This window comes from Schistocerca nitens, chromosome 5 (genome assembly GCF_023898315.1).
Source record: "Schistocerca nitens isolate TAMUIC-IGC-003100 chromosome 5, iqSchNite1.1, whole genome shotgun sequence".
In the NCBI taxonomy this organism is placed as follows: domain Eukaryota; kingdom Metazoa; phylum Arthropoda; class Insecta; order Orthoptera; family Acrididae; genus Schistocerca; species Schistocerca nitens.
The window spans coordinates 802,431,803-802,449,384 of NC_064618.1; the positions used below are offsets into that span (position 1 = coordinate 802,431,803).

Genomic DNA, 17,582 nt, shown 5'->3' on the forward strand with positions numbered 1-17,582 from the left:
AGGAGGAGAGGTACATGCTTTGAGGGGTGATAGTATTAGTGATTCGGAACAAAAAACTTCATAAGGAATGCCCCGAGATTGAGGTAGCATATTGAGGTGACAAATTGCGACGAACAGTTTGATACGAGACACTTGGGGTCATCAAGGCCGGAAACTACCTTAAATTGGCCTACAAAAACTACGAAAGCTACAGAGCGCGTCGAGCGAGTTTTTCAACATTCTCACACTCTCTTCGCACAATCCATTAGTTCTAGAGAAAAAATGAGTAGGGCCTTTTTTGTAGGAAATTTAATATAGTTTCATATTTTACTGCGACACGTTTTCGCTGGAGGGTGCGGTTTTGGAGTTATTGAAGAAAAACGTACAAATCTGATATTAAATGTGTTCTATCTCGGAAATCATTCGGAATAGAGCAATTGCGGTAAATGCAGAAGTTCAACATATTAACATATGGCAAAGTACCAGAATCTCATCTCGACATCTCAAACCATTTACGAGACATGAAAGTTGTTATTAATATCTCATTCTGGCTCTATAGTTTATGTATCCAAGGAAAATCTGAATAGAGACGATGAAGTTAGTAGGGGACGCAAGTAGCCGAGTAGTGAATGTCACTGACGACTGCCGAACTTTGGAGGAATTTTTGAGCAAATTTAAAGAAAAATACTGGTCTGTTGATAAACAGGACGAGGTTTTGCAGGAATGTATGCAAGCTTCCCCATACGGATTCAGTAAAGAGACAAATATGAAATTATATTGCGAGGAGCTATTAAAAAGTGGAATATGTCAAGGTCAGATATCAGAAAAGAGTATGTTAATGGTATTTCGCGAAAAATTACTGAGGTGTCTCCGAGGCTATCTTATGGGCGAAAACAATAGAACATCTAATCCGAATGAAGTAGGTGACATTGGCGCCTGGTACTGCGACAGTGACAAACGGTACCATGGCGAAAACAATAACAACCAGAACACAAACAATTTCAATAACAGCCAAATCAATAGCAAAAAATTGGTTCAAATGGCTCTGAGCACTATGGGACTTAACATCTGAGGTCATCAGTCCCCTAGAACTTAGAGCTACTTAAACCTAACTAACCTAAGGACATCACACACATCCAAGCCCGAGGCAGGATTCGAAACTGCGACCGTAGCCAAGAACCGCTCGACCACACCGGCAGGCCCAAAACAATAGCAGTCACAACGATTAAGACTTGAGATGCGCTGACGAAGATACAGGTAGGAGAAGAGAAAGAGATGGCGGCCGCAGAAGAAGTAGTCTTAACGGCCGAGTCTGCGAAAATTACTGATCAGAAAACGCGAGTCCACAACAGGAAAGGGACAAACTGGTGCGGATGGCGGTACGCGGCCCCATCAAAGGAAACAGTTTAACAGCGGTGGTGGCAACAAAACAAGTAAACATGGACGGGCTCACATAAGATGTCATCTGTTTAGAAAACAATCAACGGCAATGAATTTCGTGTTCAGGACAAAGCGGTAGCATATGAAATTGTTTGGGATGTCGAAGCGACAGCGGGTATGGCGCGTAAAAGTGGTACAGCGGGGCCGATAAAAGAGCAGTGTCCAGTTTTGGAGACATGTGTTATTGTAGTTAATGCTGTCGGTACAGTAGGCGATGATAGGGAATGGCTGAGGCAACTACGGGAAATGTATGATGGGATAGAAGAGTGGAAAAGAAATAGGAAAGTAAGTTTTGGTGGGAAAAGGAGTCAGAGTGTGGAGGACGATAAGAATTATGAAGTGAGTGTAACCGTGTGAGCGAGCGATCTGAGGGAGACGCTGTGCGAAGCAAATGAAGTTAATAAGAATATAATGAGTAATGCTGATGAGATTAATGAATATAGAGGAGATGAGGGGGCACATGAGGTGCAGATGAGTAGATGTTTGGTAGATGCCATTCCCGAACTCGCCGTATTTCATCGAGCAACTGGAGACTGTGGTGTGTAGCCTGATTATGTAACTTACGACAGCCGAATAAAATTAACCAGCGAGACAGATGGTTGTGAAGTATACGAAGTCAAAGACGATGTGGTTCGCAAAGGCAATGATAACGATGAAGGTGAACCTGCCGATCAGTTGGATAAGGATGAATTAAGTATGTTTTGTGTCAGAAGGAACTCAGGCGTTAATTGATAGTGGAAGTCAGATTAGTGTTGTGCCACAGTCATTTTACGTGCGAATTAATACTGTAACAGATAAAGAAGAAATGCCTGAGACAGGAGTGAAAGTAGTAGGTGCTACTGGTGCCCGTAGTAAACCGATTAATGCTCAAATTTTGATGCAGTTTTATATTAGGAATATTGCATTTGAACTTGATTTTCTAGTGGTGTCCTATCTGAGTACAGAAATAATTATGGGCATGGATTAGATGATAAAGAGTAAACTAATCAGTGATTGTGGCAGAAGAATGATGGTATGTACTGTAGGAGAAAACAAATTCGAGGTGGGTTTTGATGACGTCGATCAGGGAGTCAGTGATCACAACACCACACTGAATATAATTACATTACGTAGGAACGAAGGGTTGATGAAGGGTCTGAGTGTTACGATGTTAGGAGCGTAAATAGACCACCTTCCAGTGATGAGTTTGCAACAACAGTGGAGAATGTGTTGGACATAACATCCGACCAAAAGGAGGAGCTGTATGATTTTTTTGTTAATAACAGGGAGGTATTTTCAGATAAACCAGGTCGTGAACGTGATTTTCAGTACAAAATTGAGACGATACCCATGAACCATTTTTGAACGAGTTTCTCGCGTACCAACAGCTAGGAGAGAAACGGCTCAAACAGAAAGAAACTGCATGGAGGAGTGAGATATTGTAGAACCTTCGAAAAGTCAATATAATAACCCGCTTGTTTTGGTGAATAAGAAAGATAACAGTATTAAGATCATCATAAATAAGCACATTCTTAACAAGGTTGTGAGGCGTGAGACGGATCGTCCTGAGTGTTTAGCCGAGATTTCACCAAAGTGTCACAACATGCGGTATATGACAAGCCTCGATCTGACCACTGGTTATTGGCAGACAGCCCTTGAGAAATATTTTGTTAGCTTACAGCATTCTTGTTTGCTGGGAAGTGGTGTCAGTGCCAGTATTCATCTGAGCGCTTGATAGTGTACTAGGGAAAGAACTTGGCACAAGAATTACAATCTATGTTGACAATTTGTTAATAGCAACGTCATCATGGGAAGAGCATTGTGAACTATTAACAGAAGTTTTTAAAGCATTGAGACGCAGGGGAATGACACTGAAGTTAAAGAAATGTGAATCTGTGAGAAAGGAAGTAAAATTTCCAGGCCATATCATAACAACTTCAGGAATAGCTAAAGCCCCACTAAACTTAGAGGCGATAAGAAACAGTTCACCGCCAAGAACCAAAAAATAATTGTAGTATTTCCTTGGTCTTTGTAATTTTTGTCGTAAATATGCAGAAGGACGAGTTTTTAATGACCCAGATTTGTGTGATTTGTTAAAGAAAAACAGTGTGTTATTTGGACAGAGAAATGTCAAATAGTGTTCGATAAACTAAAGGATGAATTTATAAAACACGTAATATTACATCACCCAGATTTGACAGTACTATTTCACATAGGAACCGACTCGTGCGATTATGGTATTGCGGTGTACATATTTCAAGAAATAGAACAAGGGGGAAACAAAGAGTGTTGGTCCATTGCTTTTGCTAGTGGAACACTGACAAAATGCCAGATAATTAACAAAGTCTCGGAAAAAGAAGCTGTAGCTATAGTATGAGGATTTAAAAATTTAAAGATTTCTTATGGGAGCACAAAATCATAGTGCATACCTACCACAAGACCTTGAACTTTTTGAGGAATTGTCAGTTATTGCATGATAGGTTCAAAAGATGGGAAGTATATATACAACAATTTGACATCGACATATGTCACGTGAGGGGTGTAGACAACTGTGTAGGTGATACATTGTCTAGACTGCCTTATGGTCCTGGTGGAGTAATTAACAACGACATTTCAGAGGGTATGTTTAAAATAATATGCTTCAAGGATGTCGACGGAAAAAGGAAAACAGAAAACGTGTGTAGAAATGTGCGTCGTTACCAGAGCGAGGACGAATGCTTGAGGTCAGTTAAAACTGAGTTTGATGCAAAAAAATGAGAGGGGTGAGACTTTGTTTCAGTATTATAAAATCTACGGTGGTATCCTATACCCACGAAAGAATACAGATAAAGAAGAGTGGCGTGTGAAGTGGCCAGGAAAGTATGCTTCCAGAGTTGATCGATTATTTTCATCTACCTTTAGGTCACTGTGGAGCGAAAAAAAATGCGTGGAGAAGATAGCTGAACCTGTGAGTTTTAACAGTATGAGTTGGAAGGTGGCTGAAAGAATTCGAACATGTGATAAGTCTTAAAAAGCTAAGATGAAGAACGTGACTACTCGTGATCCAATGCAAAGTCTACAACCTAAGGATATGAATGTATGCTATCCCGGCGTATACAGCTGGCGAAGAGTTCTCGGGCTTCCAGCCGGGTGGCGGTGTCTTCAAACTGCGACGTTTCGACGAGTGACATACTCATCATCTTCTGGCGAAGTGCCGAGACTTTGCGGATGCCGGTCCCTTTATACCTGCGGTGTGCCCCCCACCACCTGGCCGCGGGAGGCTGGGTCCAGAGGAGCCGGCGGGCGAGGTGGAGGGGGAAGCGGGTGCGCCGTTCGTGTCTCCGTCAGAGCATTGTGATCGCGTCTCGTGAGCTGGACGGTTCTTGTTGCGTTCCTGGCGTATTGCGGCTAATGCTGGATTCCAGGCCGCGCTCAGTTGATAGCCTTCGTCCCCGTTCACAAGATTCTCGTGGACCCGTATTTCTATTGATTCTTTAATGACGCTATTCCAATAGCTCCCGGCTCGGCACAGCACCCTGGTGTTTTCGAAGTCAAAGGTGTGGTTTTCTTTGATGCTATGTTCAGCTATAGCAGATTTCTCTATCTGTCCAAGTCGAACATGCCTGATGTGTTCCTCGCACCTTTTAGAGATGCAGCGCTGCGTTTGACCAATGTACTGCACACCACATTCGCAGGCAATGTTGTATATACCAGGTGTGTTTAGTTTGAGTGGGTCTTTAGCTGAGCCCAGCAGCTCTTTCGTCTTCGGCGGTGGTCGGAAGACGGTATTTATGTTAGATTTTCTTAATAGCCTCCCGATTTTGGCTGATGTGGGCCCCAAATATGGAAGAAAGGCGAGTCTCTTGTTAACTTCCTCTCCCTCTTCCTGAAATTTGTCAGCCTGTCTTCTCTTGAAGGCCCTGTCAATCTGTGTTTCACTGTACCCGTTTTTCCGAAATACCTCTCTTAGGTGGTGTAATTCGTCTGAGAGGCTTTCTTTGTCACAAATGACGTGCGCGCTATGTACCAAGGTGGTCAGTACTGACTGGCGTTGCGCCGGATGGTGGCAGCTGGTTGCATGGAGGTACAGGTCTGTGTGCGTCTTTTTTCTATATACTGAATGGCCCAGCGTGCCATCCGCTTTCTTCCTGATCAGTATGTCCAGGAATGGAATACAGCCATTCTCTTCTACTTCCATCGTGAAGGTGATATTCTGATGTATGCCGATTAGGTGGTCCATAAACTCCTCCAGTGCCTGCCTGCCATACTGCCAAATCACGAAAGTATCGTACACATAGCGGAAGAAGTGCCTGGGTTTACGGTGAGCAGTTTGTAGTGCCACCTCCTCAAAGTGTTCCATATAAAGATTCGCGATCCCTGGAGCAAGGGGAGATCCCATGGCCACTCCATCCACTTGTTCATAATGCTCTCCATTGACTTGAAGTAGGTGGTCGTAAGTGCATATTGAAAGAGCTTCACTGTTTCAGGCTCGAAGTGCTGATTAAGGATCGCCAAGGCGTCTTGTAGCGGTACTCTTGTGAACAAGGAGGTGACGTCGAAGCTCACGAGTAGGTCATCACTCTGTATTCGGATGTCCTTCAGTATTCTAACGAAATCCGCGGAGTTTTTCACGTGATGACTGCAGTGTCCCACCAGTGGTTTCAATAGTGTCGCCAGGTATTTGGCCAGTCCATAACTGTGCGAGTCGATAGTGTCCAGAATCGGCCGTAGAGGCACCCCATCTTTGTGAATCTTGGGCAATCCATACAGGCGCGGTGTCGTTGGCGCTCTGGGATACAGCCGTTTCTGCACTGCCTCTGGTAGATCTGAGTCCTTCAGTAGCGCCACGGTTTTCCTGGTCATCGTCGATGTAGGGTCCTTGTTGAGTTTCCTGTAGGCTGGGTCTTGCAGCAGAGAGCAGATTTTCTGTTGCACGCATCCTGATCGCATGTCACTTGAAAATGGCAGAAGCATTACCGGCACACACTTGGGAGTGGGTTGACTGCAGCTCTCACGCCGACAGTGAGGTGCAGAAACGACATGTTGCCGCAAAACAGATCAACAAATTCGGCAGACTCTCTGGAGCTCAGTCGCCCCAGAAGGTGACAAATAGCACCAGAGCTATTGTAAATTTGACAGATAAGGTGCTAGATGCAGCCACAACTTCTGTCCTCACGAAAGAGTTGAACTTTGCACCTGTACCAAGGACCATACCGAAACGGGACATCATCAGCAGCGTAGAGGAAGCAATCCGGGGCCTACCCAAGGAGGAAGCTGAGCAGATGCGAAGGGAGACCTGCAGGATCATCGACAAGTCACGACTCCCTAAAGCTAACATTACTGCGCCGGAGCGAGAGGCTATCCGCGCACTGAGGGATGATGCTGACATCATGGTCCTCCCAGCAGACAAGAGAAATGCGACTGTGCTGATTCGCACAGTCGACTACCAACAGAAAATCTGCTCTCTGCTGCAAGACCCAGCCTACAGGAAACTCAACAAGGACCCTACATCGACGATGACCAGGAAAACCGTGGCGCTACTGAAGGACTCAGATCTACCAGAGGCAGTGCAGAAACGGCTGTATCCCAGAGCGCCAACGACACCGCGCCTGTATGGATTGCCCAAGATTCACAAAGATGGGGTGCCTCTACGGCCGATTCTGGACACTATCGACTCGCACAGTTATGGACTGGCCAAATACCTGGCGACACTATTGAAACCACTGGTGGGACACTGCAGTCATCACGTGAAAAACTCCGCGGATTTCGTTAGAATACTGAAGGACATCCGAATACAGAGTGATGACCTACTCGTGAGCTTCGACGTCACCTCCTTGTTCACAAGAGTACCGCTACAAGACGCCTTGGCGATCCTTAATCAGCACTTCGAGCCTGAAACAGTGAAGCTCTTTCAATATGCACTTACGACCACCTACATCAAGTGCAATGGAGAGCATTATGAACAAGTGGATGGAGTGGCCATGGGATCTCCCCTTGCTCCAGGGATCGCGAATCTTTATATGGAACACTTTGAGGAGGTGGCACTACAAACTGCTCACCGTAAACCGAGGCACTTCTTCCGCTATGTGTACGATACTTTCGTGATTTGGCAGTATGGCAGGCAGGCACTGGAGGAGTTTATGGACCACCTAAACGGCATACATCAGAATATCACCTTCACGATGGAAGTAGAAGAGAATGGCTGTATTCCATTCCTGGACATACTGATCAGGAAGAAAGCGGATGGCACGCTGGGCCTTTCAGTATATAGAAAAAAGACGCACACAGACCTGTACCTCCATGCAACCAGCTGCCACCATCCGGCGCAACGCCAGTCAGTACTGACTACCTTGGTACATAGCGCGCACGTCATTTGTGACAAAGGAAGCCTCTCAGACGAATTACACCACCTAAGAGAGGTATTTCGGAAAAACGGGTACAGTGAAACACAGATTGACAGGGCCTTCAAGAGAAGACAGGCTGACAAATTTCAGGAAGAGGAAGAGGAAGTTAACAAGAGACTCGCCTTTCTTCCATATTTGGGGCCCACATCAGCCAAAATCGGGAGGCTATTAAGAAAATCTAACATAAATACCGTCTTCCGACCACCGCCGAAGACGAAAGAGCTGCTGGGCTCAGCTAAAGACCCACTCAAACTAAACACACCTGGTATATACAACATTGCCTGCGAATGTGGTGTGCAGTACATTGGTCAAACGCAGCGCTGCATCTCTAAAAGGTGCGAGGAACACATCAGGCATGTTCGACTTGGACAGATAGAGAAATCTGCTATAGCTGAACATAGCATCAAAGAAAACCACACCTTTGACTTCTAAAACACCAGGGTGCTGTGCCGAGCCGGGAGCTATTGGGATAGCGTCATTAAAGAATCAATAGAAATACGGGTCCACGAGAATCTTGTGAACGGGGACGAAGGCTATCAACTGAGCGCGGCCTGGAATCCAGCATTAGCCGCAATACGCCAGGAACGCAACAAGAACCGTCCAGCTCACGAGACGCGATCACAATGCTCTGACGGAGACACGAACGGCGCACCCGCTTCCCCCTCCACCTCGCCCGCCGGCTCCTCTGGACCCAGCCTCCCGCGGCCAGGTGGTGGGGGGCACACCGCAGGTATAAAGGGACCGGCATCCGCGAAGTCTCGGCACTTCGCCAGAAGATGATGAGTATGTCACTCGTCGAAACGTCGCAGTTTGAAGACACTGCCACCCGGCTGGAAGCCCGAGAACTCTTCGCCAACCTAAGGATAATTTGGAAATTCTGGCAACGGATCTTTACGTTCCGTTACCTAAAGCAACTGGAAATTTTGTATACATTCTGGTAGTATTGGGTACATTTTCAATATTTGTAAAGCTATATATTTTGCGTAATGACACAGCTAAAGCGGTGTTTAGCAAATTTGCGGACGATTATTTCGTGAAAGAAGGAAAATCGAAGGCGATATCATCCGACAACGGGCCGCAATTTACATCCAAGGTAACGAACAAGGGATGAAAGAAAGAGGGGAAGAGATCATTCATATGTCGCTTTACCTCCCATCGAGCAACCCTTCTGAACGCTACATGCGTGAATTGGGTAGATATGTCAGAACGTATTGCCATAACAACCACAGGGCGTGGGGCAACTTTATAGCTCATATTGAAAGGATCATGAACTCATTGTCTCACTAGAGTACAGGCTCCACATAGGGGGAAATCATACTGGGTGTTAAGTCGAAAGGTATAATAGGGTAGATAAACGATTTCTCACCGTGACAAGACTTAGATATCAGTCAAAAGAAAGAGATGTTGAGGGAAAATATGAGAAAAGTGCTGAAGCACGAATTAAAAGGCAAGATGGCAATTTAAAACCAGTAAAACTAATAGTAGGGAATAGTGTCCTTGTCAAAACATACGAGAAATACAGTGACACAGATAATGAAATTTCCAAGTTCAAGTTTATTTATAATGGACCATTCAAAATTGAAAACATTCCCCACCCTAACCCTCGCTAAATGTATGATAAATACTCAATCCGGTAAAATATTGGGTGTACGGAATGTAGTAAACTTAAAGCCCTATCAGAGCACAGACAAATAGTGTTATTCTGCCTGTAAATAACTGTGATTAGCTGAGGACTGAAACACCACTTTCTTTAATTAATGATCACACAATGTGGGTGCCATGTTGAAATAATGAAGATAATGTTTTTGTTTAATGAAATGAGTGTTCATTTGTTATGTAACTTGTAATGTGTTATGAAACTTGTAATCAGAAATTGTACTGTAATTAGTTTAGGAGATTTATAATGTATGTAATTGGTGACTTCAGATAAACTCAGACTTGTCATTTAAGTTGCAGGTACAAATGTTCTAAATAGACGCTAATTAACGCAGAGGAAACTAAATTATTACTTGTCCAAAGTAAATAATGTTGTGAAAGAAGATGGGAATACATTCAGATACCCACACAAAAATGAAAGCTGATAAGCTAATGAGGACGAGCACAAGGCAATGCACCAGTAAGCTATTTCTCATTTCCAGGAAATGCGGTTCATACAAGAAATGCTTATGAGTAGGCAGTACATAAAATATGTGATCAAAAGTATCCGGACACCTGGATGAAAATGATTATTTACAAGTTCGTGGCGTCCTCCATCGGTATGTTGGAATTCAATATGGTGTTGGTCCATCTTTAGCCTTGAAGACACCCTCCACTTTCGTAGGCGTACGTTCAATCAGGTGCTGGAAGGTTTATTGGGGAATGGCAGCCCATTCTTCAAGGAGTGCTGCACTGAGGAGAGGTACCGATGTAGGTCGGTGACGCCTGGCACGAAGTCGGCATTCCAAAACATCCGAAAGGTGTTCTATAGGATTCAGGTCATGACTCTATGCAGGCCAGTCCATTACATGGATGTTATTGTCGTGTAACCACTCCCCCCCCTGGCCGTGCATTATGGACAGATGCTCGATCGTTTTGAAAGATGCAATCGCCATCCCCGAATTGCTCTTCAACATTGGGAAGCAAGAAGATGCTTAAAACATTAACGCAGGATTGTGCTGTGATAGTGCCACACAAAACAACAACAGATGCTAACCCCCTCCGTGAAAAATACGACCACACCATAACACCACCGCCTCCGAATTATACTGTTGGCACTACACACGCTGGCAGATGACGTTCACCTGGCATTCGCCATGCCCACATCCTGCCATCGGATTGCCACGTTGTGTACCGTGAATCGTCACTCCACACTACGTTTTTCCTGTTCAATCGTCCAATGTTTACTCTCCTTAGACCAAGCGAGGCGTCGTTTGGCATTTTCCGGAGTGTCGTGTGGCTTATGAGCAGGCGCTCGACCATGAAATCCAAGTTTTCTCACCTCCCGCCTAACTGTCATAGTACTTACATTGGATCGTGTTGCAGTTTGGAATTCCTGTGTGATGGTTTGGATAAATGTCTGCCTTTTACACATTACGACCCTGTTCAACTGTCGACGGTCTCTGTCAGTCAACAGACGAGGTCGGCCTGTACGCTTTTGCGCTGTACGTGTCCCTTCCCGTTCCCATTTCACTATCACATCGGAAACAGTGGACATAGGTATGTTTAGGAGTATGGAAAACTCGCGTACAGACGTATGACACAAGTGACAGCCAATAACCTGACCACGTGGCAATATGTGGCAGCACAATGCACCTAATATGAAAAACGTATGTTTTTGGGGGTGTCCGGATACTTTTGATCACATAGTTTATGTGAATAGTGTGGTACAAAAAAATATAGAGAGACAGAAAGATATAAATAGTAATTAAAATGTTTCAGATGTGGACACACATAATGTAAATGTAGTTTGAAAAATAATTTTTCGATCACTTTTGAGTAACGAATTCTCATGATGCCCCGTTTATGAGACTTATTAATTTTATGTGGACAGAGATGTTATAAACGCTGTGTGAAAATTTCTTAATCATTTTTAATTATTGGATGCTGATATTGTTTAATTGGTGTGAATTTTTAATAGGTTAGTGAACAAATGTTTTCGTTTTTATTGTGTATCTTCTAGCAAGTCGTGGGACTAAAAAATTTCCTATATGATTGCATGTTTCTGTGTTGCATAATTGTATTTGTAAAAAAATTATTTACTTATCATGTTTTTAATGAGTAATGAATAGCATGTTTCGGACAGTGGCAAATAATTAATTTAATTTTAATTCCGTGGTACTAAACATTGCTTGGTTTAAGGACTGGTTATTACGTTCTGAACGTTTCCTTGAATCTATGTTTGCCAATATAGACCAATGAAGCGTGAGACATGTGCAACACAACAATACAGCCCCCACATATAAATTTTTTCCTGCTTTATGAATTATGTACGTTCAAATGAAGTATATAATTATATTGAGCATATTATTGTGATGTATATATGTTTTAATAATTTCCTTTGTACAAAATAACTGATGAAAGAGAATCTAAAGAATTGTAGTGGACGCACTGGCCAAATCAGGGAATATCATTATGTAAACCAAAGCAGTTATTGTTATTGCTGTACTGTCGCTGGACACAGGAGCGGGCGTAGTAGGGCAATGTCTGTCAGGTGGTAACGACTCAGTAGCGAGCGAGTCCGTTGGACGCATAGGAGAAATTCTGATGTGAGAGAACACAAGACTTGTTTCACTGCAAGATCCCACGTACGGTATGGCCAGGCATAATGTGGAGAAGTGATTGAGCGCAACACAAAGCATCAAGGTTAACCAGTGTTTAAGAAGAGTGCTGCGGCCCCGAAGTTAGTTGTTGTGAAGAGCCTGTGGTCGTACATTGTCGTGGTGTAATGGAACTCGCCGCACCAACCGCACCGCTATGAAGTAAGACCCGACCAGTTTACTATATAGTATTGTAAAAGGCTTGCCAGTATTAATTGCGAATTGTTCAATAACAAATATTTGAGCAACTTATGTCTGGTAAGGTGAGTAATCCTCAGTAACAACTAACTGACAGGATCCTTTCTGTATTCATAACTAACCGAGTGTGTCATTAATGAATTGAAACTAAATGATAAAAAGAGCGAAGTTTATCTACTTGATTAATAGTTTGAATGAAAGTGAACAGAAAAGTTAGTTTTTTTTTGGCCTTGCTAATTAAGTGCTAATTATTTACAAATAATTTGACAAAGAAGTATAGTTAACAATATTTCAGTTCACACAGTTTTGTATGGGAAGTAATTTACGTAACAATAAGTCAAAGTAGCGAACTCTGTAATCATTTTAAAAACCAGTTATTACTGTAGAACAGTCAATTTAAACACTAAAATTAATTTTTTTAAAAGTTACCTTTCAAAAACAGTTTAACAGCAGTTATCAATAGAGTCAGAAATGCTGTCCAGTTGTTCCATAACAGGTAGCGTAAAAGACTAGTAATTAATTTCATGAAGCAGTTGCAAGTTTGGTTTTGTCCATGACTGAAATTTTTGTGGGTGATCATTGTGTTTTGATAATGAACGCGAGTCAGTGCCTTTGCAACTGTCTACGCCTGCCGACATGCTACAGTAGTAATGTGATTTAATTTCAAAGTCAAGAGTTGTAATTGATTTCGCTCACACCGTTCATTTACAGTAATTTCTTGACAAAGTCAAATCAATTCGTCATTTCGGCCCAAAATTTCACTAGATAGTTTCCATATTATTTTGTACATATTTTATTTCTGCTGATTGTTACTGTGCAAAATAAATCGCACAATAACGAGCAAGTTATAACAACACCAGACTTCTTCTGGGTAGTACTTTCACTTCGGATTCGATGCCTTATCCCAAATTAATACCAAACCATTAGCAATTCGGTAATTCTTTAATTAGCCTACTGCCCATAGTGGAAGGGGGGGGGGGGGAGGTGTTATAAGGCATTGTATTGCAGCTTGAGTGGCGTGCTATGTCACCTGATCTAAATCGCACAGAAAATATAAGGAACCTTTTCTTTTGGAACATGAGGTGAAACGTAGCAACTGACATTCCAGCAATTCGGTAGCTTGGTGGGATCTAACTATCAATGAATAAATCCTGTGGGATTATCTTACATCCACAGATTGACTAATTTTCTTGTCTGATGAGCTTACACTGCGACATGGTTTGGGGTTTCGCTTTAAATGCGAACATTTTGGGTTAGGCTTCACTGTGACTGTTATTGATAAAGAATGAAACAGCAAGTTCATTTTTGTCAGTCATTGTTTATTTATATCTAAAACGTGTTTCGACTACTTAAACATCGATCATCAGGTGGATTTACGGGTTTTAGTACAACCTGTGTGTGTGTGTGTGTGTGTGTGTGTGTGTGTGTGTGTGTGTGTTTTGTGTTACGACCTTGGGGTAGCCTATGGCATGCTTCGAGGAGAAACAAAAACAATATTTCAGAACATGATTTTGGGGAACTTTTTTACTAAAAACTAAACGTATACCTGAATGTGAAAATAAAACAAATAAAATACACTACATTCAGTGATCACAGGCTCCTTTCTCTGCCATAATACACCACATGTAAACTATCAATACACTGGTTTCTGTGAACTAACAGGTGCAAAGAACATACAGCAAAATAGAAACATTATCTCGAAGTACAAAGAACATATGTAGCAAAACAACACGATTGTTTCAGAATAAGTTTTAAAGGATTGTGAAAACTTTTGTTTAAGTTGCTGTTTGCATGTGTTAGAATAAACAAAGTGGTGTCATCTGTCATGTTTATATAGCTTAAATTTCATATCCATTTATACAGTCAGGTTAAAGATTGGAAAGCTTAAGTAGAATAATTATGTTGCCAACAGTGATAAAATTATACATAAATAACTATTTTGGTTCAGATCCAGAGACAGAGGAAAGGATTTAGAGAAAAAGAGCTAAGTTTTGGATTTGATGGAGCTGTGAGTTTCTTAAATTTACATCTGTTACATGTTATAAGTAAGTAAATGCTGAAGTAACACATTGACAAGGAGTCATAGATATGCAGATAGATATACTCTTAATAACGTAAACAGATATATGTGATATCTAGCTGAGATTGGGTATAATGTTGTTAAATCACATATAGCAGGGAGAGTGGTGTGCTGACGATATGCCCTCCGTATCTGCAACCAGTGACGCCTATGGGCTGAGGCTGACACGGCGACCGGTCATTATATCCGAAACCTAGGTCTCTTTTTGCAATTCTTTCACTCTGTACCTCAGGAACTCAGCCAATATTGTTATTTATGTATAATTTTACCACTGTTGGCAACGCAATTGTTGTACTTACGCCCTGCAATGTGTCATCTTATTATATAAATGAGTATAAAATCTAAGCTACATAAACTTGATAAAAAAGGATTTGTATAGCACTTGAAATACTTATTCTAACGCATGTATTCATCAGCTAAAAGGCCGGCCGCTGTGACAGAGCGGTTCTAGGTGCTTCAGTCCGGAACCGCGCGACTGCTACGGTCGCAGGTTCGAATCCTGCCTCGGGCATGGTTGTGTGTGATGACAGGTTAGTTAGGTATAAGTAGTTCTAAGTTCTAGGGGACTGATGACCTCAGATGTTAAGTCCCATAGTGCTCAGAACCATTTGAACCATCAGCTCAAACCAAGATCTCCAATATCCTTTAAAACTTTTTCTGAAGTGACAGTGCTGTTTTGCTATACATTCTTTGTACTTCGAGATAATTTTTCTATTTTGCTAGTACTTTCCAAACATCATCTTTGTTTACGAAGTATGACAGTTCACATGTGATATATTGCGACAGGTAAAAGAGCCTATGACCACTGGAGGTATTCTATTTTAGTTGCTGTACTTTCACACTTAGATACAAGTTTAGTTTCTAGTCAAAAATCTCCCCATAACTAAGTTCTGAAATATTGTTTTTGTTTCTCCACTACACTGTGCCACACGTTACCCTGAAATCGTAACACACACACACACACACACAAGTCGTATTAACGCATGTAAATCCATTTGATAATGGAGGTTTAAATCTAACGAACAGTTATGAATATAAATAAACCGTGACTACTGTCCCATCCACGAACGATGGCAGTTCGCGCACGTAGAGGCAAGAGCGAAGATTGCGTTGTTGATGATTCCAAGCGACAGCTGCCATACGCGCATGCACGTGTGTTCCACTTCAGGAAAGCGTATGTCCTGCAAATTACGTCTCTCTCTTGCTTATGCGGAATGACAACTCGCAACAAACGGAATAAAAATTCACTAAACAATTCGCTGCTTTCACGTTTAATGCTATCATTAGCTGCGGCATTCAGAGCAGAGCGCTCAGAACACTGCTGAACGCTCATTGTCTGTCGGAGCATGCATGACGTAGGTGCGCAGAACAAGGCTAAACTCGACCGCCAACTATCGTGAATCAAACCAGTTGTTGTTGTCGTGGTCTTCAGTCCTGAGACTGGTTTGATGCAGCTCTCCATGCTACTCTATCCTGTGCAAGCTTCTTCATCTCCCAGTACCTACTGCAACCTACATCCTTCTGAATCTGCTTAGTGTATTCATCTCTTGGTCTCCCTCTACGATTTTTACGCTCCACGGTGCCCTCCAATGCTAAATTTGTGATCCCTTGATGCCTCAAAACATGTCCTACCAACCGATTCCTTCTTCTAGTCACGTTGTGCCACAAACTTCTCTTCTCCCCAATCCTATTCAGTACCTCCTCATTAGTTACGTGATCTACCCACCTTATCTTCAGCATTCTTCTGTAGCACCACATTTCGAAAGCTTCTATTCTCTTCTTGTCCAAACTAGTTATCGTCCATGTTTCACCTCCATACATGGCTACACTCCATACTGACACTTAAATCTATACTCGATGTTAACAAATTTCTCTTCTTCAGAAACGCTTTCCTTGTAACGTAGTTGGTCCAATAGTGCCCTTGCCAGTCTACATTTTATATCCTCTCTACTTCGACCATCATCGGTTATTTTACTCCCTAAATAGCAAAACTCCTTTACTACTTTAAGTGTCTCATTTCCTAATCTAATTCCCTCAGCATCAACCGACTTAATTTGACTACATTCCATTATCCTCGTTTTGCTTTTGTTGATGTCCATCTTATATCCTCATTTCAAAACACTGTCCATTCCGTTCAACTGCTCTTCCAAGTCCTTAGCTGTCTCTGACAGAATTACAATGTCATCGGCGAACCTCAAAGTTTTTACTTCTTCTCCATGAATTTTAATACCTACTCCGAATTTTTCTTTTGTTTCCTTTACTGCTTGCTCAATATACAGATTGAATAACATCGGGGAGATGCTACAACCCTGTCTCACTCCTTTCCCAACCACTGCTTCCCTTTCATGCCCCTCGACTCTTATAACTGTCATCTGGTTTCTGTACCCTGATAACGACGTCCTCCTGAGTAGTCCCCGCCCGGAGATCCGAATGGGGGAATATTTTACCTCCATAATATTTTACCCAAGAGGACGCCATCATCATTTAATCATACAGTAAAGCTGCATGCCCGCGGGAAAAATTACGTCTGTAGTTTCCCCTTGCTTTCAGCCGTTCGCAGTACCAGCACAGCAAGGCCGTTTTGGTTAATGTTACAGGGCCAGATCAGTAAATCATCCAGATTGTTGCCCCTGCAACTACTGAAAAGGCTGCTGCCCCTCTTCAGGAACCACATCTTTGTCTGGCCTCTCAACAGATACCCCTCCGTTTTGGTTGCACCTACGGTACGGCCATCTGTATCGCTGAGGCACGCAAGCCTCCCCACCAACGGCAAGGTCCATGGTTCATGGGGGGGAATCAAACCAGAGTAACAGTAAATTTGTTGTTTCATTCGGTAAGATTTTATTTTTACACTTGATTCGATACAGTACTTGAGCTCACCTTTTGTCATCGATTCGGTTACCCTGACATCAGGGCTTGGTGTCGCATTGTGCGCATTGTGCCTGTACCCAATCACCATGGTCAAGCCGATTGCGAAGACCATGACCATGATGACAAGCAGCACAAAAATAGACACGTTTTGCTCGCAGCACGTGTCCACTACGTCAGCGCCGACGTCACCGACCTCCAGCCCAATGCACCGATCCTTCCGTGTGAGCTCCTCCGCTATCAGCTGACATCCGGCCGGCTTCAGTGACCTGGAAACTGAAGATTTCTGGTGTCTGATCCACAGACTGCCGCTCGCGTGCAACACAATTGGCTTTATTCATATACAACATCTAGCGAACA

The 17,582-nt window shown here is 42.8% G+C and overlaps 1 protein-coding gene across 2 annotated transcripts in view; it reads right to left on the bottom strand.

Moving 5' to 3' along the window:
- Window positions 1-17,582, bottom strand: part of LOC126260198 (uncharacterized) — a 134,144-nt gene that overhangs the window by 23,087 nt on the left and 93,475 nt on the right. Inside the window, exon 2 of one of the 2 annotated variants that reach the window (XM_049957480.1) lies at window positions 17,235-17,498. The exons of the other annotated variant lie outside the window; for it this stretch is intronic. Coding sequence (XP_049813437.1) covers window positions 17,235-17,498 — 264 coding nt within the window. The remainder of the gene's footprint in view (window positions 1-17,234; window positions 17,499-17,582) is intronic. 2 annotated transcript variants of the gene reach the window in all.